Source organism: Salmo trutta, chromosome 1, assembly GCF_901001165.1.
Source record: "Salmo trutta chromosome 1, fSalTru1.1, whole genome shotgun sequence".
NCBI classification, from domain to species: domain Eukaryota; kingdom Metazoa; phylum Chordata; class Actinopteri; order Salmoniformes; family Salmonidae; genus Salmo; species Salmo trutta.
This window is the reverse complement of record NC_042957.1, coordinates 5,420,245-5,444,264: the sequence shown is the minus strand read 5'-3', so window position 1 is coordinate 5,444,264 and position 24,020 is coordinate 5,420,245. Positions and strand designations below refer to the sequence as shown.

The following is a 24,020-nucleotide window of genomic DNA, read 5'->3' as shown; positions in this document are numbered from 1 at the left end:
TACATTTGTCTATTTTTTATTTTTTTCATTTAGCAGAAGCTCTTATCAAGAGTAAACACATTCAATAACAAAGCAAGGGCAAAAAGTGACAGTTGAAACTATATAACTTAAATATTTTATTCCATGAAACCAAAACAGCTTTCAGAGCAGTGAAAGGGATTTTAACTGAAATCTTAAGTCCAACACCAAAACAAAAGTAACATTTGTTGTAAATAAAAACAAAACAGGAAAACATGGGATAGGATTAACAGAGGGTTTAAAAATAAACGTATGCAACACTATTATTCCATTTCCTGCCATATAAAACTGTGATTATAAAACATCTGTTCAGCGAGAGAGAGGACTTTCCCCACTGACTGCCCAATTATACAGCGCCAAGTCTGTTAATGAACGACGAGTCATACTGGTGGTCTTCCTCAACTCACTGATAACATGATGAACTAAAAACATGAAGCTGAACAGCCTCCTAGTTATCTCATGAAGCTGGAGGAGACTCTCACAAAGTATTCCTGAACTACGGCTTAATAAATGATCGAGGACGCACAGACAACTGGTCCATCAAGGCGAGTTTAGACTCTTATGCTGTACGCACTCTGATCTATATCAGTTTCCTCCAAACTGACCTATTCACTCCGCCCTCTGATACCACAAGCATAACTAAAACAAGAGTGATTCATGTACTGTCATTCATGTACTCTGTAGCGTCTCCAGAGTAACAATCATGTACTAGTAACAAATAAATATATTTTTTGTCTTGTGTGTGTGTGTCTTGGTAAAACAATGATAGTAAAAACAGGTTCATTCCCAAGTCCGTCTACAGACACACCTCCAGGTGTTTCACCATATACGGTCCCTCCAGCTCATAACCCATCTTCCTGTAGTAGTTCCTAGTTCCCACACCTGAAACACAGAAGTTTGATAAAGACATGGTTTGATGGGAAATGTTATCACGCATCAGTTATCAGTCTCTACAAAGCAATGAATATCGTACAGAGTGGTTTCCCACACCCTTGGGTGTAAAATCAACGAAGCAATCAAATGTATTTATAAAGCCCTTTCTACATCAGATGTCACAAAGTGCTTATACAGAAACCCAGCCTAATACCCCAAACAGCAAGCAATGCAAATGTAGAAGCACCTCCCAAAAAGCTCTACTTGCTGAAATGATGTTTAATGATTTGGCAAAATAAATGAAACAGTTAAATATTGGTGTAAGATATGATGAAATGCTAAGCATCCTACTATATGCTGACAGTGGTGTAAAGTATTTAAGTAGTACTTTAAAGTATTTTTACTTAAGTAGTATCTGTACTCTACTATTTATATTTGGACTATTCTTACTTCACTACATTCCTAAAGAAAAAAAAAAAAGAACTTTTTACTCCTTACATTTTCCCTGACAGCCAAAAGTACTTGTTAAATTTTGAATGCTTAGCAGAACAGAAAATGGTCCAATTCACATACTTATCAAGAGAACATCCCTGGTCATCACTACTGCCTCTGATCTGGAGGACTCACTAAACAGAGAACATCCCTGGTCATCACTACTGCCTCTGATCTGGAGGACTCACTAAACAGAGAACATCCCTGGTCATCACTACTGCCTCTGACCTGGAGGACTAACTAAACACAAATGCTTCGTTTGTAAATGATGTCTGAGTGTTGGAGTGTGCCCCTGGCTATCCGTAATAAAAAAAATAAAAAAAAATAAAAAACCCTTGTGCCGTCTGGTTTGTTTAATATAAGGAATTTTAAATGACTTATACATTTACTTTTGATACTTAAGTATATTTAAAACCTAATACTTTTACTCAAGTAGTATTTTACTGGGTGACTTTCAATTGAGTCATTTTCTATTAAGGTATCTTTACTTTTACTCAAGTATGACAATTGGTTACTTTTTCCACGACTCTATGCTGAGGATATTATTTTAATGGAAAAAACTGAAGAAGACCTGCAGAACATGTTATTATGTGCTGTCAATTGGTGTAAAAGATGGAGACTAATGATCAACCAAAAAACCTCCACAAATAATGCATTTTAGAAAACTAGGTACCAAGGAGTGTGGGGTGGGTCCTGATCTGGACTATTCAGTAGGAGCGTGGGGTGCTGAGAGGTCCTGATCTGGACTATTCAGTAGGAGTGTGGGGTGGGTCCTGATCTGGACTATTCAGTAGGAGTGTGGGGTGGGTCCTGATCTGGACTATTCAGTAGGAGTGTGGGGTGGGTCCTGATCTGGACTATTCAGTAGGAGTGTGGGGTGGGTCCTGATCTGGACTATTCAGTAGGAGTGTGGGGTGGGTCCTGATCTGGACTATTCAGTAGGAGTGTGGGGTGGGTCCTGATCTGGACTATTCAGTAGGAGTGTGGGGTGGGTCCTGATCTGGACTATTCAGTAGGAGTGTGGGGTGGGTCCTGATCTGGACTATTCAGTAGGAGTGTGGGGTGGGTCCTGATCTGGACTATTCAGTAGGAGTGTGGGGTGGGTCCTGATCTGGACTATTCAGTAGGAGTGTGGGGTGGGTCCTGATCTGGACTATTCAGTAGGAGTGTGGGGTGGGTCCTGATCTGGACTATTCAGTAGGAGTGTGGGGTGGGTCCTGATCTGGACTATTCAGTAGGAGTGTGGGGTGGGTCCTGATCTGGACTATTCAGTAGGAGTGTGGGGTGGGTCCTGATCTGGACTATTCAGTAGGAGTGTGGGGTGGGTCCTGATCTGGACTATTCAGTAGGAGTGTGGGGTGGGTCCTGATCTGGACTATTCAGTAGGAGTGTGGGGTGGGTCCTGATCTGGACTATTCAGTAAGAGTGTGGGGTGCTGAGAGGTCCTGATCTGGACTATTCAGTAGGAGTGTGGGGTGCTGAGAGGTTTCTCTAAAACTAACACGTCCATAACAGAGCAGTACGTTATTTATTTTTTAGGTGTCCACAAGTTTGCACCTTTATTTGCAATAACAGGGGACACGGGCTGGAAACCCTGTGATGTGAGATGGAAGGCGTGTCTTGTGAGACTTTGGAATAGACTGTTGGATATGCCAGAATAACCAGCAGAATAGCCAGCACCAACTTTTTCAATGTGATCTCGAAGAAATAGAGATTGAAATTCATTTGATCCTCTATTGCCTTTTCTACCACAATACCCTTGTCTTTTTTCTAGAAAGCCCACTGTACAGTGCCTTCGGAAAGTATTCACACCCCTTGACTTTTTCCACATTTTGTAACATTGCAACCTTATTCTAAAATAGATTAAATACATCTACACACAATACCCCATAATGACAAAGCGAAAACAGGTTTAGAATCTTTAGCAAATATACAAAAAAATAACAGAAATACCTTAAGTATTCAGACCCTTTGCTCATGTGCATTCTGTTTCCATTGATCATCCTTGAGATGTTTCTACAACTTAATTGGAGTCCAAATTCAATTGATTGGACATGATTTGGAAAGGCACACACCTGTCTATATAAGGTCCCACAGTTGACAGTGCATGTCAGAGCAAAAACCAAGCCATGAGGTCAAAGGAATTGTCCATAGAGCTCCGAGACAGGATTGTGTCGAGGCACAGATCTGGGGAAGGGGACCAAAACATTTCTGCTCATTGAAGGTCCCCAAGAACACAGTGGCCTCCATCATTCTTAAATGGAAGAATTATGGAACCACCAAGACTCTTCCTAGAGCTGGCCGCCCGGCCAAACTGAGCAGTCAGGGGAGAATGGCATTGGTCAGGGAGGTGACCAAGAACACGATGGTCACTCTGACAGAGCTTCAGAGTTCCTCTGTGCAGATAGTTGTCCTTCTGGAAGGTTCTCCTATCTCTGCAGCACTCCACCAATCAGGACTTTATGGTAGAGTGGCCAGACGGAAGCCACTCCTCAGTAAAAGGCACATGACAGCCTGCTTGGAGTTTGCCAAAAGGCACCTAAAGACTCTCAGACCATAACAAACAAGATGCTCTGGTCTGATGAAACCAAGATTGAACTCTTTGGCCTGAATGCCAAGCGTCACATCTGGAGGAAACCTGGCACCATCCCTACGGTGAAGCATGGTGGTGGCAGCATCATGCGGTGAGAATGTTTTTCAGCAGTAGGGATTGGGAGACTATTCAGGATCGAGGGAAAGATGAACAGAGCAATGTACAGAGAGATCCTTGATGAAAACCTGCTCCAGAGCGCTCAGGACCTCAGACTGGGGCGAAGGTTCACCTTCCAACAGGACAACGACCCTAAGCACACAGCCAAGACAACGCAGGAGTGGCATCAGGATAAGTCTCTGAATGTCTTTGAGTGGCCCAGCCAGAGCCCGGACTTGAAACTGATCGAACATCTCTGGAGAGACCTGAAAATAGCTGTGCAACAATGCTTCCCTTCCAACCTGACAGAGTTTGAGAGGATCTGCAGAGAAGAATGGGAGAAACTCCCCCAAATACAGGTGTGCCAAGCTTGTAGCGTCATACCCAAGAAGACTTAAGGCTGAAATCGCTGCCAAAGGTGCTTCAACAAAGTACTGAGTACAGGGTCTGAATACTTATGTAAATGTGATATGCTTTTTTAGTTTAACATTTTTTCTAAAAACAAGTTTTTAGTTTGTCATTATGGGGTATTGTGTGTAGATTGAGGGGGGGAAAAAACTATAATACATTTTAGAAAAAGAAAAGTCTGTAATGTAACAAAATGTGGGAAAAGTGAAGGGGTCTGAATACTTTCCGAATGCACTGTGTCTACCCTGGAATTATATGGCTGAGCCATGAGGAGAAACTGAAATGTTTTTATGTTCATTGTGTATTTCTGTTTACAGAATTTGTAGATAAAGCCTGGAATACAAGAAAAAGAGCTCCTAGGAGAGAAGACAAGCCCATCCGTCTACTGCTCCTGGGAGGGGGGAAGAGAGAGAGAGACAGAGACAGAGATATAGAAATAGATAGATATATATATATATATATATATAGATAGATAGATAGATAGATAGATAGATAGATAGATAGATAGATAGATAGATCTAAGCCCATCCGTCTACTGCTCCTTGGAGAGGGGAAGAGAGTGAGAGACAGAGAGCTATAGAAATAGATAGATCTAAGACCAACCGACTACTGCTCCTGGGAGAGGGGAAGAGAGACAGAGAGATATAGAAATAGATATATATAGATCTAAGACCAACCGACTACTGCTCCTAGGAAAGAGGGAGCGATAAGACCATCTGTCTACTGCTCCTGGGAAAGAGAGAGAGATAAGACCATCTGTCTACTGCTCCTAAGCATGGAGGAGAGAGAGAACGATAAGAAACCCACCTGAGATGACGGCTAGTTTCCCAGAGCCGTGCTCCTCTCTGGCGATCCTCTCTGCTTCCTCCATCAGCATCATGCCAAAGCCCTACAAACAGGAGGAACAAATTAAAAGACAAATCAAGCACTGAGCTTAACAAATCTCAGACACTTGACACATAACATAGAGACAGTTATTCAGTTCATTTTAAAAACACATGATTCAACTTAACAAGGTCACGATGATGTTGAGTAGCTAGTAATATTTGAATAGTGCTGGGCAGGAACAAAAGCTTGAACTGTAGTTCTACAGTTGTCCAGGACCAGGGTTCGTGTGTGTGTGTGTGTGTGTACCTGGTGTTGGAACTTGCTGGGGTCTCTGCTACTGACAGGAACCACGCTGCCGTAGACGTGCAGCTCACGGACGATAGATACGCCCCCTTTGAGCTCAGGGCGAAATGATTGGGCGGAACAACGCCGCAGACGCAGCAGACCAATCAGAATGTCCTGTTCTGGATCCTCGTAGGACAGGAAGGTCTCCCAGCCACCGTTGGCTACGTAATCTCTACGAATCAGCTCCACCTGATAGGGACGCACTTTGTGATGGATCTCCTGGATTCCCACTTCTCTTGTTCTCACATCTCGACACTAGTGGATGAGAGAGACATTGTGATCATGTATTCTAACTAGCTAAATACCACTATGTAACATTGGATTGTAATTACATTTTACACACACACACACACACACACACACACACACACACACACACACACACAGTAGTTTAGATCCTGGATTCTGATTGGCTGAAACAGCATTCCATCCGTGTGTATATCAGATTATAACTGGTAACCAACATAACTAGAACAGTAAACAAGTAGTTTTGCTTGTTTACTGTTCCATTTATGTTGGTTACCAGTTTATAATAGCAATAAGGCTCCTAGGGGTGTGTAATATATGGCCAATGTAACGCAGCTAAGGGATGTTCTTAAGCACGTCACAACGCGGAGTGCCTGGATACAGCCCCTAGCCGTGGTATATTGGCCATATATCAAACCCGGAAGAGCCTTATTGCTATTATAAACTGGTTACTAACATAATTAGAGCAGTACAACTAAATCTCGTCATACCTGTGGTATACCATGGCTTTCAGCCAATCATAACAATTCAGGGCTCAAATCACCCAGTTTACAACGGCCGATATACTACACCCCCCGGGGCCCCTACCGCTTCAATATACTACGCCCCCCGGGGCCCCTACCGCTTCAATATACTACGCCCCCCGGGGCCCCTACCGCTTCAATATACTACGCCCCCCGGGGCCCCTACCGCTTCAATATACTACGCCCCCCGGGGCCCCTACCGCTTCAATATACTACGCCCCCCGGGGCCCCTACCGCTTCAATATACTACGCCCCCCGGGGCCCCTACCGCTTCAATATACTACGCCCCCCGGGGCCCCTACCGCTTCAATATACTACGCCCCCCGGGGCCCCTACCGCTTCAATATACTACGCCCCCCGGGGCCCCTACCGCTTCAATATACTACGCCCCCCGGGGCCCCTACCGCTTCAATATACTACGCCCCCCGGGGCCCCTACCGCTTCAATATACTACGCCCCCCGGGGCCCCTACCGCTTCAATATACTACGCCCCCCGGGGCCCCTACCGCTTCAATATACTACGCCCCCCGGGGCCCCTACCGCTTCAATATACTACGCCCCCCGGGGCCCCTACCGCTTCAATATACTACGCCCCCCGGGGCCCCTACCGCTTCAATATACTACGCCCCCCGGGGCCCCTACGGCTTCAATATACTACGCCCCCGGGGCCCTACCGCTTCAATATACTACGCCCCCCGGGGCCCCTACCGCTTCAATATACTACGCCCCCCGGGGCCCCTACCGCTTCAATATACTACGCCCCCCGGGGCCCCTACCGCTTCAATATACTACGCCCCCCGGGGCCCCTACCGCTTCAATATACTACGCCCCCCGGGGCCCCTACCGCTTCAATATGGGCCCCTACCGCTTCAATATACTACGCCCCCGGGGCCCCTACCGCTTCAATATACTACGCCCCCCGGGGCCCCTACCGCTTCAATATACTACGCCCCCCGGGGCCCCTACCGCTTCAATATACTACGCCCCCCGGGGCCCCTACCGCTTCAATATACTACGCCCCCCGGGGCCCCTACCGCTTCAATATACTACGCCCCCCGGGGCCCCTACCGCTTCAATATACTACGCCCCCCGGGGCCCCTACCGCTTCAATATACTACGCCCCCCGGGGCCCCTACCGCTTCAATATACTACACCCCCCGGGGCCCCTACCGCTTCAATATACTACACCCCCCGGGGCCCCTACCGCTTCAATATACTACACCCCCCGGGGCCCTACCGCTTCAATATACTACACCCCCCGGGGCCCTATTGCTTCATGATATACTTGGTAGTTTGGATCCTGGATGCTGGTTGGCTAAAACAGCACTCCAGTCGTGTGCAAATGAGACGACATACCATGAGTATTTGAGAGTGAACACCACACCCCCTCTGGCCTTATTTTCTACATTTTATTTGCTGTGTATTTCCTCACCTCCGTCCCCATATCTTTCATCCTGGCCAGAGCCAGCTCTCTGAGGTTACCATGCTCCACTCCAGAACTCACCAGAGGCATGGGGATGTCCCTGAGACAGACCGATACAGGATACATCACTATACTGTAATACTTTACATAAAGGGGTTTAGGATACATCAGTATACTGTAATACTTTACATAAAGGGGTTTAGGATACATCACTATACTGTAATACTTTACATAAAGGGGTTTAGGATACATCAGTATACTGTAATACTTTACATAAAGGGGTTTAGGATACATCAGTATACTGTACATCAGTGGTCACCAACTGGTCGATCACGATTGACAGGTCGATCTCCAAGCCATTCCTAGTCGATCAACAAACATTTCTTAAAAAAAAAAACAACAACGATAAAGCCTTGCCTTCCTATTTTTTTAAAATTCGTTTTCGCGCGGTTGGCAGTAGGTGCACTTGATCACAGACAGTGTCACCAGCAAAGCACCCCCACACAATCACACCTCCTCCTCCATGCTTCACGGTGGGAACCACACATGCGGAAATCATCCGTTCACCGACTGTGTGTCTCACAACGACACGGCGGTTGGAACCAAAAAAAATCTCAAATTTGGATTCATCAGACCAAAAGGACAGATTTCCACCGGTCAAAAGTCCATTGCTCATATTTCTTGGTCCAACCAAGTCTCTTCTTCTTATGATGTCCTTTAGTAGTGGTTTCTTTGCAGTAATTCGACCATGAAGGCCTGATTCACACAGTCTCCTCTGAACAGTTGATGTTGAGATGTGTCTGTTACTTGAACTCTGTGAAGCATTTATTTGGGCTGCAATCTGAGGTCCAGTTAACTCTAATGAAATTACGCTCTGCAGCAGAGGTAACTCTGGGTCTTGCTTTCCTGTGGCGGTCCTCATGAGAGCCAGTTTCATCATAGCGCTTGATGGTTTTTGTGACTGCACTTGAAAATGTTCCGGCATAGACTGACCTTCATGTCTTAAAGTAATGATGGACTGTCGTTTCTCTTTGATTATTTGAGCTGTTCTTGCCATAATATGGCCCAGTTCTTATACCTTTTACAACGGATTGGCTCAAACGCATTAAGAAGGAAAGAAATTCCACAAATGTACTTTTAACAAGGCACATCTGTTAATTGAAATGCATTCCAGGTGACTACCTCATGAAGCTGGTTGAGAGAATGCCAAGAGTGTACAAAACGGTCATCAAGGCAAAGGGTGCCTACTTTAAAGAACCTCAAATATAAAATATAGTTTTATTTGTTTAACACTTTTTTGCTTACTACATGATTCCATATGTGTTATTTCACAGTGTTGATGTCTTCACTATTATTCTACAATGTAGAAAATAGTAAAAAATAAAGAAAAACCCTGGAATGAGTAGGTGTGTCCAAACTATTGATTGGTACTGTATATACAGCAGTATGTGGACACCCCTTCAAATTAGTGGATTTGGCTATTTCAGCCACATGCGTTGCTGGCGGGTGTATAAAAATCGAGCACACAGCCATGCAATCTCCATAGACAAAATTTGGCAGTAGAATGGCCTTACTGAAGGGCTCAGTGACTTTCAATGTGGCACCGCCATAAGATGCCATCTTTCCAACAAGTCAAATTTCTGCCCTGCTAGAGCTGCCCCGGTCAACTGTAAGTGCTATTATTGTGAAGTGGAAACGTCTAGGAGCAACAACGGCTCAGCTGCGAAGTGGTAGGCCACACAAGCTCACAGAACAGGACTGCCGAGTACTGAAGCGTGTAGCGCATAAAAATTGTCCAGTCCTCGGTTGCAAGACTCACTACCAAGTCTCAAACTGCCTCTGGAAGCAAAACGTCAGCACAAGAACTGTTTGTCGGGGGAGCTTCATGAAATGGGTTCCATGGTTGAGCCTAAGATCACTTCAGCCGATGCTTGGCGTGGCGCATGGTGATGTAAAGCTCACAGCCATTGGACTCTGGAGCAGTGGAAACACGTTCTCTCGAGTGATGACTCACACTTCACCATCTGGCAGTCCGACGGACGAATCTGGGTTTGGCGGATGCCAGGAGAACGCTACCTGCCCCAATGCATAGTGCCGACTGTAAAGTTTGGTGGAGAAGGAATAATGGTCTGGGGCTGTTTTTCATGGTTCAAGCTAGACCCCTTAGTTCCAGTGATGGGAAATCTTAATGCTACAGCATACCATGACATTCTAGATGATTCTGTGCTTCCAACTTTGTGGCAACATATTGAGGAAGGGCCCTTTCCTGTTTCAGAATGACAATGCCCCCTTGCACAAATCAAGGTCCATACAGAAATGGTTTGTAGTAATCGGTGTGGAAGAACTTGACTGGCCTGCACAGAGCCCTGACTTCAACCCCATTGAACACCTTTGGGATGAATTGGAACGCCGACTGCGAACCAGGCCTAATCGCCCAACATCAGGGCCGACCTCACTAACGCTCGTGGCTGAATGGAAGCAAGTCCCCGCAGCAACGGAAAGTGGAAAGCCTTCCCTGGAGACTGGAGGCTGTTACAGCAGCAAAGGGGGGTACCAACTCCATATTAATGCCCATGATTTTGGAACGAGATGTTCCACAAGCAGGTGTCCACATACTTTTAGTCAGGTAGTGTATTTCACAGTCTCTGGTGATAAAATGAACAGGAATTGGTGCATGCGGCGGCTGGATGACTGTGTCCCCTTTTCTCAGCGGAGGGAGGGAGCGGAAGGACGGTGAGTCAGGCGAGAGGCAGCCTCACCGCTGCTCCCTCCCCCTCTCTCTCCCTCCCCTCAGACGCAGGCCATCAAGTAAAATATAATTTAAAAAATTGGTCTGAGAAGAAGAACATTGGCAGGGCAATTCAAGCATAACCAATATGTAGTGATAATGTATTGGGCCTTTGCCTACTACACAAGCCTTATTGCTACAGAACTGTTTTTAATTCATTAATGTTGCGTAGGCTTATGTTTTATTAAATTCAGTTTTAAAAAAGTATATGAGTGGTCGATCTCAGTTTGCATTTTGACTCAGAAAAGGCTTTTCTGTTTTTACATCCTCTCCCAATTCAATTCAAAAGGGGCTTTATTGGAAACGTGTTTACATTGCCAAAGCAAGTAAACACTAGCTCTCTCTAACACAGATACACACAGACCTCTGGACGCGGTAGACTCTAGTCCAGGGTGGCACCAGTGCCAGGATGCGTGCCACCAGGTCTACCAGGGCAGAGGGGGAGTAGCTCTTATAACGACCGGTCTTCCACAGCTCATACAGACCTGTACCCCTGATCACCAGAGTGGGGTACAGCTTCAACCCATCTGGCCTGAACGCTGGGTTCTCAAAGAACTCCTGGGAGGGCAGAGAAAGAGGAGGATGGAGGAGGACAGAGGAGGATGGAGGGGGAAGAGGAAGAGGACAGAGAGGAGGAGGACAGAGGAGGATGGAGGGGGAAGAGGAAGAGGACAGAGAGGAGGAGGACAGAGGAGGATGGAGGGGGAAGAGGAAGAGGACAGAGAGGAGGATGGGGGGGGAAGAGGAGGACAGGAGGGGGAAGAGGAGGACAGAGAGGAGGAGGACAGAGAGGAGGATGGAGGGGGAAGAGGAAAAGGAGGACAGAGAGGAGGAAGAGGAGGACAGAGGAGGAAGAGGAGGATGGAGGGGGAAGAGAACAGAGAGGAGGAAGAGGAGGATGGAGGGGGAAGAGGAAGACAGAGAGTGCTGTTAAAGAACAAGACGTCCCAGTGATGCAGGTGTATATGACAGGAGAGCAGGACTGTGACCATTGGCCAAATACACCATTTATCTCCTGCTCTCTCACACCGACATGCTCCGATTACTACCATTAGGATTACACACACAGGGAGTGAGAGCTATTCTTAAAGGGATACTTCGGGATTTTAGTAAAGAAGCCCTTTATTTACTTCCCCCAGAGTCAGATGAACCTGTGGATACCATTTTAACGCTAGTTAGCATTGGCTCGCTAAACTACCTCTAACTTCCTTCATACTGAATGCAGAGACATAAAATTAGGTATCCATGAGTTAATCTGACTACACATGGAACCCTGGCTACACATGGAACCCTGGCTACACATGGAACCCTGGCTACACATGGAACCCTGGTAGACCTGGTTAAGGATGGCTGGGTGAACCTTCATTCTGAGCTTGGTTAAGGATGGCTGGGTGAACCTTCATTCTGAGCTTGGTTAAGGATGGCTGGGTGAACCTTCATTCTGAGCTTGGTTAAGGATGGCTGGGTGAACCTTCATTCTGAGCTTGGTTAAGGATGGCTGGGTGAACCTTCATTCTGAGCTTGGTTAAGGATGGCTGGGTGAACCTTCATTCTGAACTTGGTTAAGGATGGCTGGGTGAACCTTCATTCTGATCTTGGTTAAGGATGGCTGGGTGAACCTTCATTCTGAGCTTGGTTAAGGATGGCTGGGTGAACCTTCATTCTGAGCTTGGTTAAGGATGGCTGGGTGAACCTTCATTCTGAGCTTGGTTAAGGATGGCTGGGTGAACCTTCATTCTGAGCTTGGTTAAGGATGGCTGGGTGAACCTTCATTCTGAGCTTGGTTAAGGATGGCTGGGTGAACCTTCATTCTGAGCTTGGTTAAGGATGGCTGGGTGAACCTTCATTCTGAGCTTGGTTAAGGATGGCTGGGTGAACCTTCATTCTGAGCTTGGTTAAGGATGGCTGGGTGAACCTTCATTCTGAGCTTGGTTAAGGATGGCTGGGCGAACCTTCATTCTGAGCTTGGTTAAGGATGGCTGGGCGAACCTTCATTCTGAGCTTGGTTAAGGACGGCTGGGCGAACCTTCACCTAGGAGTCTGGTCTCACACTATTTGCATGTCATTGCGATGTCATTGTTATAAATCGCTTCAGCTCTGCTGCGATGAGTGCCGTCCATCCTTCGGGCCTGTCGGCGCCGTGGCTCGAGTCCAAGAGATGTACCATGTTACAAGTCGTAAGGACACATTTATTTTATCTAGTTAGCGACCGCTGAAGCGGAATGTCCTGAAAGGCTTCCGCACCTATCTAAGAGAGTTAGAGTGGGCAATGTTTCAGACACCTTTTCTAGGCCTTTTCCCAGCTGGGGTGAGCAGTGTGGTTCCTAAACAGGACCGCTCAGACGTACAGGGGTCTACCAGGTGTAGCTGCCACTCAAATCCCAGCTGCTGATGACCAAAAGTCCTGTGCTACTACCGTGCAAAGGCCCGGCTAGGAGATTCCAGATCATTCCATCCTGCCCGTTACCAAGCACTCCATTGCCTGTAGACTTGAATGGTGCAGGAATTCTAGGTGGAAGTCGCTGCAGAGCAGTAGTGGATACCTGCGTGATGAAATGATTTAGAGTGACACGAGGGGGGGGGATGTGCTTGTCCCAACATCACTTCTTCGTTGTTGGAAAACGGGCTACTTCGGTGGCAAGGAAAGAAGAAGAAAATATCAGTACCTCCCCACAGCTGCAGGAGGCTTTTGGCCTGCCGAGTTAGCATGGGGCCACCCAGTTACCGTGTGTTGCCACGAGGAGGCCCAGCAAGTCTTGATGAAGGAGAGGCTGTTTACTGTCAAAGTAAAGCTTACGCAGAGCTGCTTTGTAGTTTATCACGAGGGCAAGCCAGCGGCAGCGAGCTGTAAGCGAGAGGGTTGCAAGCAGGTGGGAAGTAGGCATGCGCCTTCCCTCTAGCTACTGCATCACACACACACACACAGGTAGTAGTGAAGCCAGAGCAGATAGTTTAGCAGGCCAGACAATCACACCAGGCAGTAATGAACTACCCGGCAGTGCGTTGGGTCCAGTCATCACGCGGTGGGTGTAACCTAGCTACCACACATTAAACAGTGGGTTGGGTCCAGTCATCACGCGGTGGGTGTAACCTAGCTACCACACATTAAACAGTGGGTTGGGTCCAGTCATCACGCGGTGGGTGTAACCTAGCTACCACACATTAAACAGTGGGTTGGGTCCAGTCATCACGCGGTGGGTGTAACCTAGCTACCACACATTAAACAGTGGGTTGGGTCCAGTCATCACGTGGTGGGTGTAACCTAGCTACCACACATTAAAATGACAGAGCTCTTTCAAAATCAGGGACAGACCACTGTAGGAGGGGTAGTTTGTATTCACATCGGTGTTATAAACTACAGCTGTGTCACATTTTGCTGAAATAAATGTATATCGGTGCAAATAGGTTCAGATAATCTTTATGAATCCTGACAAACTACAAACACATTTCTTAGAATTCATCCTCCCTTGTAAAACACCTGGCACTATTTATAGTATACTGCTCCACATCCCGCTGTGTATGTGTGTGTGTGTGTGTGCGCGTGCATGCATGTATGTGTGTGTGTGTGTGTGTGTGTGTGTATGTATGTGTGTGTGTGTTACTCACGATGAACTGCTCGATGTCTCTCTCCATACCAACGTTAGGAAGGTCAGGCATCATGTGAGACACCACCTTGAAACCTGCGTCTTTGGAGAAATGGAAGGACTCACACACCGCCCTCACCGTGTGACCTCTGGACACACACAGCATTATTATTACACAGTGAGCATGTGAAACACACAATCACGTTCACTAGGATGATCACAAATCACACACAATAGGTTACATGGTGATCACGCCTAACACCAGGGACACGCGAGTCACGCCTAACACCAGGGACACGCGAGTCACGCCTAACACCAGGGACACGCGAGTCACGCCTAACACCAGGGACACGCGAGTCACGCCTAACACCAGGGACACGCGAGTCACGCCTAACACCAGGGACACGCGAGTCACGCCTAACACCAGGGACACGCGAGTCACGCCTAACACCAGGGACACGCGAGTCACGCCTAACACCAGGGACACGCGAGTCACGCCTAACACCAGGGACACGCGAGTCACGCCTAACACCAGGGACACGCGAGTCACGCCTAACACCAGGGACACGCGAGTCACGCCTAACACCAGGGACACGCGAGTCACGCCTAACACCAGGGACACGCGAGTCACGCCTAACACCAGGGACACGCGAGTCACGCCTAACACCAGGGACACGGGACACGCGAGTCACGCCTAACACCAGGGACACGCGAGTCACGCCTAACACCAGGGACACGCGAGTCACGCCTAACACCAGGGACACGCGAGTCACGCCTAACACCAGGGACACGCGAGTCACGCCTAACACCAGGGACATGCGAGTCACGCCTAACACCAGGGACATGCGAGTCACGCCTAACACCAGGGACACGCGAGTCACGCCTAACACCAGGGACATGTGATTAGTATCTATGACCCTTGGGTCTCAGCCCCTTAGATTAGTGACATATGACTAGCGGCCATGAATAAGAATACTGACATATGACTAAGATAAGTGACATATCACTAGCGGTCGCTATGAAGGCTACATTCAAAATCCCTCCTGACACCTTAACCTCTGCCCTGTTGGTGTCTCAAACTAAGTCCTCGTAGACTCTATGAACCCCTTATCTCACACACACTAATGACCTCTGACCTGTTGGTATCCCGTGCTACGTCCTCGTAGACGCTCTGAACCCCTATCTCCAGCCGGGTACAGCCGTACCCCAGCATGTCACTGAGGTGTCTCTTCAGACAATAGTCAGGACGCGTCTCGATGGTGATGCCAACACACTTGGTGTTACTGCGTTCCGAGTACCTATACAAACAGGAAAGGAGACGGAGAAGTTAGCTGTCAGCAACAGGTTGCTGATTCCAAAGAACTAGAAGGATATTTCTATGTCTGATAGGGTCAGATCGAGGGCATGGGTAATATATCCAGCCCCCCCCTAAACACGTATGCATGTATGTATCTTTCGGAAGGGGTTGGAATAAAACGGAACCCGAATTTCTGTTTGACCGTGTGTACGAATTGGACAATAAAGGAATCTTAATCTCTTAACATGATCTGTGATTATATTAGGGGCAAGGAGAGCACAACTACCTGGACAACCCCACTCCAAGTCATTGTCAGAAAAATGTGAGACAATAATAAATCACTTCATAAAATGGCACAACAAAAGTTACATTTTCTATGAATAACTTCTTCCCCCGCTGAAACTGTAGGAACGAGGGAGAGCCGATAGAGGACGTATTAGCAGGAACGAGGCGAGCCGATAGAGGACGTATTAGCAGGAACGAGGCGAGCCGATTGAGGACGTATTAGCAGGAACGAGGCGAGCCGATTGAGGACGTATTAGCAGGAACGAGGCGAGCCGATTGAGGACGTATTAGCAGGAACGAGGCGAGCCGATTGAGGACGTATTAGCAGGAACGAGGCGAGCCGATTGAGGACGTATTAGCAGGAACGAGGCGAGCCGATTGAGGACGTATTAGCAGGAACGAGGCGAGCCGATTGAGGACGTATTAGCAGGAACGAGGCGAGCCGATTGAGGACGTATTAGCAGGAACGAGGCGAGCCGATTGAGGACGTATTAGCAGGAACGAGGCGAGCCGATTGAGGACGTATTAGCAGGAACGAGGCGAGCCGATTGAGGACGTATTAGCAGGAACGAGGAGAGCCGATTGAGGACGTATTAGCAGGAACGAGGAGAGCCGATTGAGGACGTATTAGCAGGAACGAGGAGAGCCGATTCAGGTTGAATTGAGCTGAGATTAGACAGCATCAGTCTGGTTGTCATTCTCTCCACTTGGACAGTTTTGATCATCATCATCTAGATCAGTCATCTCAGCTCATATTCCTACAAACTATTACTGGGAACATAATGTCCATTCTAACAGTCTGACGATTGATTTAAGACCAATCACAGGAGTTATTGCCCCAGAGAACACATCAGATTGGCTGAAATTAGTCAATAAAAATGCCATTATCTGGATGGTTATATGCAGGTCACATGCAGAGGCTTTTCTCATCAAATGAACGGAGGCATAGTGGGACTCGGAGAAGCGTGATTGCTACAGGCAGACAAGCTTACACACACACACACACACACACACACACACACACACACACACACACACACGGCAGAGATAAGGGCCTCCCACGTCTCAGCCTGATTAGCTGCCGTAACAATTCCTGTCGTCGTGTCTTAACGAACATGCTGATAACGCCACTGGATGACTAATACTCTAGCGCACACACACACACGTCTCATCAGCCAGTAGGGAGTAAATACCCTGACTAAACAAGCTCTCTGTTCCCCAACACTCCTTTATCACATCCCTCCATTTTATATTCATCTCCCAAAAGTCACAAACGTTCTCCATCCTACTATAACGACGGGCCAAAGCATGAGTCATGTTGTAACTCCCAAAAGACGGGACACTTTCCAATCCCTCTTCATAACAACTAAACAAATATCAGGTCAAATGTTCCCTTCTTCCAAGTCTTAATTTGTCATATGTAGAGGTCGACCGATTTATCGGAATGGCCGATTAATTAGGGCCGATTTCAAGTTTTCATAACTATCGGAAAACGGTATTTTTGGAGGCCGATTTGGCAGATTTTTTCTTTCTTTTTCGGCCGATTAATCGGTACCAGCTTTTTTTCGGTATCGGCGACGAAAAAAATCATAATCGGTCGACCTCTAGTCATATTGGTTAATAAGGAGTTTTTTTTTTTTTTTGCTGAGAAAATGTCTACAGCAGGGATGGGCAACTGGAAGGCCCTCGGATCCCCCACCTTTTAATAACTCAATCAGGATCTCAACTTATTGTTGAGAGGTAGAATACACAAGGTGCAATTTCAACATTTGGTTGTGCATCAGCAGTTATCGTCATGTCAGTCACGGATCGTCAATTAGCCGATGTCAGATAAAAATGTTTAGATTGCCAAGTCAGTTTAGCAGTCAGCTACAGGACCAGTCAAAAGTTAGGACACACCTACTCATTCCAGGTTTTTTTCTTTATTTTTTAAAAACATTTTCTACATTGTTGAATAATAGTGAAGACATCAAAACTATGAAATATCATATATGGTATCATGTAGTAACCCCAAAAAGTGTGTAACAAAATCATCCGTTCACCTACTCTGCGTCTCACAAAGACACGGTTGGAACCAAAAATCTCAAATTTGGATTCATCAAACCAAAGGACAGATTTCCACCGGTCTGATGTCCATTGCTCGTGTTTCTTGGTCCAAGCAAGTCTCTTCTTCTTATGATGTCCTTTAGTAGTGGTTTCTTTGCAGCAATTTGACCATGAAGGCCTGATTCACGCAGTCTCCTCTGAACAGTTGATGTTGAGATGTGTCTGTTACTTGAACTCTGTGAAGCATTTATTTGTGCTGCAATTTCTGAGGCTGGTAACTCTAATGAACTTATCCTCTGCAGCAGAGATAACTGGGTCTTCCATTCATGTGGCGGTCCTCATGAGCCATCTTCTGTATACCACCCCTACCTTGTCACAACACAACTGATTGGCTCAAACGCATTAAGAAGGAAAGAAATTCCACAAATTAAGTTACGAATTTTAATGCATTCCAGGTGACTACCTCATGAAGCTGGTTGAGAGAATGCCAAGTGCCAAGAGTGTGCAAAGCTGTCAAGGCAAAAGGGTGGCTACTTTGAAGAATCCCAAATATAAAATAGATATTTTGATTTAACACTTTTTTGGTTACTACATGATTCCATGTTATATTTCATAGTTTTGATGTCTTCACTATTATTCTACAATGTTGAAAATTGTAAAAATACAGAAAAACCCTGGAATGAGTAGGTGTGTCTAAACTTGTAATCATGGTTGAATTACCAGCCGGGTGGACTCCACTGATTTTGTTAAAACAGTCTCACTTAGATATATTAAAAACAGCTCATTTTCCTCTCCATGGCAAAATGAGTAGAATTGCATGAAATGAGTTATAAAATTGCTAATTGTGAGCAGCTACGGTCCATTATTAGGAGTTCAGATTTTTTTTGTGGCCCCTACCCCGATCAAAGTTGCCCATCCCCTGGACAATTGCGTTTGCTAGATCTCAAGACACAGAGAACATTGCCATCTCGTGGAACAAACAAACCATTACACTTCTTCAGACAGGAACTATTTCACAACCAGAGGGAGCAAAGATACCTCCAATATAATAACAGATATTTGGTCGGGTCTAGTTCAGGGCTCTCCAACCCTGTTCCTGGAGATCTACTGTCTTGTAGGTTTTAACTCCAACCCTGTTCCCAAAGAACTCCAACCCTCCTGCTGGCAAAAAAAACGTAAACATTCGGTTTTCAGGCTTTTCCCCCCTGCCTCTTCCATTTTCTTCCAGCCCCACTGAGGGTGGGGAGTCAGGGTTAATATGGTAGAGCCCTAACAAGCTGGACTGAGTTCCCCACCGTTTAGAAACCACTGCTCTTGGGTAGAACATGTCTCTTTTGGTGTATTGAATAGCATTTCTTTCCAATGCCAACCCCTTGTAGTACAGACAGTGACTGGGAATTTAAATAAGTGCAATTGTAATACAAATATAGTATAAAATATCTTTGGATTAACTGAGTTTATATGATCCTCATGTTCTGTTCATATTCTATTATGATACTCTTCTAAAAACAGTGTTCCTCAACCTCAGATTCCTGGACCGGGCCCGGTCTGTGGGATATTGCTTTACGGTACACTAAGATGTTCGAGTGCTAGTTTTGATGGAAGCAGCACCCCAGGAGGATAAAAAATATATATATTGTTTGCCAGTCCTAGCCTGGTCTCAGATATCTTTCTGCTCCTACCAACTCCATCTCTCAAACCAATGAGTGACAAGGACTTGCTGGCGTTTTAGCAAAAACAGACTGGCACACAGTCCCTGTTATAAAACAGATTGAGAAACACACGTCTAAAAAGGGCCATCGGTTGAGGAGGGTTAGTCCAAAATGGCAGCTTATGTCCTATATAGTGCACTGCTTTTTACCAGAGTACTATGGACCCTGGTTAAAAGTAGTGCACTATAAAGGAAATAGGGTGCCATTTAGGACACAACCCTTGAAGAGAGTCTGAAGTGACTAAGTGAGGGAGAAAGGATTCTGAGTGATTAGGTCTCATACAAAAAAACCTCAAAGGATCAATCCTATTGACTCTACAGAGAAGCTGCAGATCAATACCCAGACTGCTCCATTTCCGACACACCGAGTGGTATAATTAATAACGAACCTCTGGCCTAATGAAAGTCTCCTGATTATATAAAGATATTTGGTTGTAGCGTTCAAGCCACCATGTCACCTGCATCACGTACTTTGTCTTTTGTTTCAATTGTTGTTGTTTTTTTTTTTGGGTGGTCACTGACAGATTCACACTGAGTGTACAAAACATTAAGAACACCTTCCTAATTTTGAGTTTCAACCCTTTTCCCTCAGAACAGCCTCAATTCGTCTGGGCATCGATTCTAGAAGGTTTCGAAAGCGTACAGTGCCTGACGGACTAGAGGTGTGTCCTGACCAGGTTAATGGGGGTGGGAGGGGTAGTAATATTACCTGACGGCCTCAGCTACGTTGTTAGAGGTGTGTCCTGACAGGGTTAATTAGGGGGGGTGGGGGGGTAGTAATATTACCTGACAGCCTCAGCTACATTGTTAGAGGTGTGTCCTGACAGGGTTAATTAGGGTGGGGGGATAGTAATATTACCTGACGGCCTCAGCTACGTTGTTAGAGGCGTGTCCTGACAGGGTTAATTAGGGGGGGTGGGGGGGGGGGTAGTAATATTACCTGACAGCCTCAGCTACATTGTTAGAGGTGTGTCCTGACAGGGTTAATTGGGGGGTGGGGGGGTAGTAATATTACCTGACAGCCTCAGCTACGTTGTTAGAGGTGTGTCCTGACAGGGTTAATGGGGAGGGTAATATTACCTGACGGCCTCAGCTACGTTGTTAGAGGTGTGTCCTGACAGGGCGTCGTGGAGGTTCCTGATGAAGTAGTCTCTGTATTCCTCAGCCAGGGCCATGAAGGTTCCTCCCATCACTATAAACTCCACCTTGTCCACACTGTGGCCGAGCTGCTTCAACTGGGCAGGAAAACACATGTTCAGTGTTGTATAGGTCTCCTCTCAGAACAAAGGCAGAGACAAAAGATGAGTACTTTACTACACATGTAGTACAGTGGTGAATGACGCGAGTTTCCCTGCATTTCTAATGTGAATTACTACTATTATTATCATCATCATCATGTCTTATTTTCATAGGTAATAATGATAGTGGGGTACTGCACTGTGTGTCTCTGACCTGTTCCACTCGATGCCTGGTCTGCAGATAGGGATCATAACGTGCTCTGATGGCTCTCATCGACGTCGGCTGACAGACAGAAAGAATACTCGATTTTTTTAGACAACACATAGGGATGTTGGAGGTTCTGGACTACAGGAATAGTGTTGATTTACCTCATAGCCAGTGTAAGACTGTGTGGAGTATTCAAAGTCTGAGTCTGGCCCACCTGGACAGTATCTGTCACAGCAGAAACAGAACACTTCCTCTTTATAGTCAAAACAACATTATGGTCAGAATTCTTCTAGATTTACTGTGATCTGTTACTATGCAGTCACACACACACACACACACAGAGAGATGATCTGTTACTATGCAGTCTCACACACACAGATGATCTGTTACTATGCAGTCTCACACACACAGATGATCTGTTACTATGCAGTCTCACACACACAGATGATCTGTTACTATGCAGTCACACACACACAGATGATCTGTTACTATGCAGTCACACACACACAGATGATCTGTTACTATGCAGTCACACACACACAGATGATCTGTTACTATGCAGTCACACACACACAGATGATCTGTTACTATGCAGTCTCACACACACAGATGATCCGTTACTATGCAGTCTCACACACACAGATGATCCGTTACTATGCAGTCTCACACACACAGATGATCCGTTACTATGCAGTCTCACACACACAGATGATCTGTTACTATGCAGTCTCACACACACAGATGATCTGTTACTATGCAGTCTCACACACACAGATGATCTGTTACTATGCAGTCTCACACACACAGATGATCTGTTACTATGCAGTCTCACACACACAGATGATCTGTTACTATGCAGTCACACACACACAGATGATCTGTTACTATGCAGTCTCACACACACAGATGATCTGTTACTATGCAGTCTCACACACACAGATGATCTGTTACTATGCAGTCTCACACACACAGATGATCTGTTACTATGCAGTCTCACACACACAGATGATCTGTTACTATGCAGTCTCACACACACAGATGATCTGTTACTATGCAGTCACACACACAGATGATCTGTTACTATGCACTCACACACAGATGTTTCCAGTGAAGCTGATGTGGGGGCAGCGATGGGGTTTGCACATCACAGCAACTACTGCAATCTGAACAAAGAGAAACAAGTACACGCGTCTTGTCAGAAATTAAATGGTCATTTTTATTGCTTGTCCATAGAAGGAAGATGACACACACACACACGTACACACGTACATACCCCGCTGGCAGTCCGGATAGGCTTGGCCTTGAGTTTGGGCACCAGGGCACGGCGGTAATGGGGTGGAACAGCAGCTATGATGTCTACTAGCCTGGGCTGAGCTGAAAGACCGTATTTAGCAGAGCACTTTGTCTTCACCCTGATGACAACATGTAAAGGAGTGTTAGAGAGGTTAGTCCATTCAGGGGTGTATTCAATCGTGCACTGCATAGCAAACTGAACTGAAAAAAGTTTGTATTGGAGAAATTCTGGTAGGTCCATCCCTATTTCGTCCCATTGGCTTAGATTATGATTCCACACAGCACAACGTTTCCTAAATGATGGTTGCAGCCAGGTACGTTTGAGAACACGATAGGTTTCTGGCAAAAAATAATGCTTTGTTTACTTGGTGGGTCACAATCCACTTCCCCAAGGGCTTTAATTTCATGTTTAATTTAATTAGGCAAGTCAGTTAAGAACAAATTCTTATTTACAATGACGGCCTAGGAACAGTGGGTTAACTGCCTTGTTCAGGGCTCAGAACGACAGATTTTTACCTCGTCAGCTCGGGGATTCGATCTAGCAACCTTTTGGTTACTGGCCCAACGCTCTAACCACTAGGCTACCTGCCGGGTGGCAGGTAGGTGGCAGTCCATGGACAGCTGTAGGTTAGGGTTAGGTTGAGGTTCTTACTTGTTGAGGTTGATATCTTTTCCCTCTTCATGCGCCTCGACCAGCTGATTGATGACATCAGCAATGGTCATCATCATTAACTCTGCACGGCTCAGATCACCTGGCAAAGTAGTCAGGCAACATTAGCTTAATGAAGTACCAGCAATAGCCGACTAAATGCAACGATATACAACCAAGCATGCCCTGACTATAAAGATGATATACAGTGAACTCCAAAAGTAAATCGGGACATTAACCACGTTCCTACCGACAGTTTTTATGCGAGTAAAGTCATATCATATAAAATAAATAAAAGTACAGCTGTGACGGTCATGACGAGAGAAAACCGAATATCCAATATAACATTCATTTTACCTCGGTACAAAGTGTTTGGTCGTCTAATAACTACCGAGCAAGTTTCACAACCCATCTCAAGCCTAGTCACTTTTAATTAGTCAATTTAGCCTAGATAAAGACAAGAGTTGGTTAGTTGTTCGTAGAGAAATTCAGCTTTGCCTAGCTATCTGGAGGGCAAGTCAGCAGGATGTGTAATTTAGCTAGCTAGCTAGCCGACGACTAACCTCAGCTCCTAGCTAACCAAGCAGAAAGATAACCATTTCAAAAAAGTAGATAGTTCCACAGACTTACTCTTTTTCTTTTGCTTCCCCATATCTGCAGTTACGTTGACGCTGTGAATTTACAATATGAAACGTGTCATTAACTGGGAAAATGTGGAGAACTTTCAACTTGGTAATCAAGCTTGTACGACTCCTGCCGTCCACCCTTGTAAACGGTCGTAAAATAACGTAAAAACACAGCGCTTCTTTTTTTATTCCTAGAAATTCCCTGTCCATAATAAAATAATGTACAATGTTGGACGGTGTCTCAATTAAAATATAATAATGTCTTTTTGTGTGGACAGGGTGTGGAAAATATTTGCATTTTTCACTGCATCTGACATCAATAATTCTAATCTTTTCCACACATTTTTACTATAAAAATACATTATATGTATATTTTCTGAAACATATAAATAACAAAATAAAAAAATACAGATCTACAATAAATCAGTGTACTCTCCAACGGTTTATTC

At 45.8% G+C, this 24,020-nt stretch overlaps 1 protein-coding gene across 1 annotated transcript; it reads right to left on the bottom strand.

The window, feature by feature from the left end:
• elp3 (elongator acetyltransferase complex subunit 3) lies at nt 1-23,739 on the bottom strand. The gene is made up of 14 exons (XM_029698350.1): nt 23,576-23,739; nt 22,949-23,048; nt 22,277-22,415; nt 22,096-22,166; nt 21,165-21,228; nt 21,010-21,078; nt 20,638-20,792; nt 15,355-15,516; nt 14,241-14,367; nt 10,999-11,192; nt 7,856-7,946; nt 5,615-5,908; nt 5,288-5,369; nt 1-900 (listed from the first exon to the last, which is right to left on the bottom strand). The coding sequence occupies exons 1-14, from the start codon at nt 23,595-23,597 to the stop codon at nt 815-817; spliced, it is 1,656 nt and encodes a 551-aa protein (XP_029554210.1). The 5' UTR covers nt 23,598-23,739; the 3' UTR covers nt 1-814.
• Nucleotides 23,740-24,020: the final 281 nt, after the last annotated feature.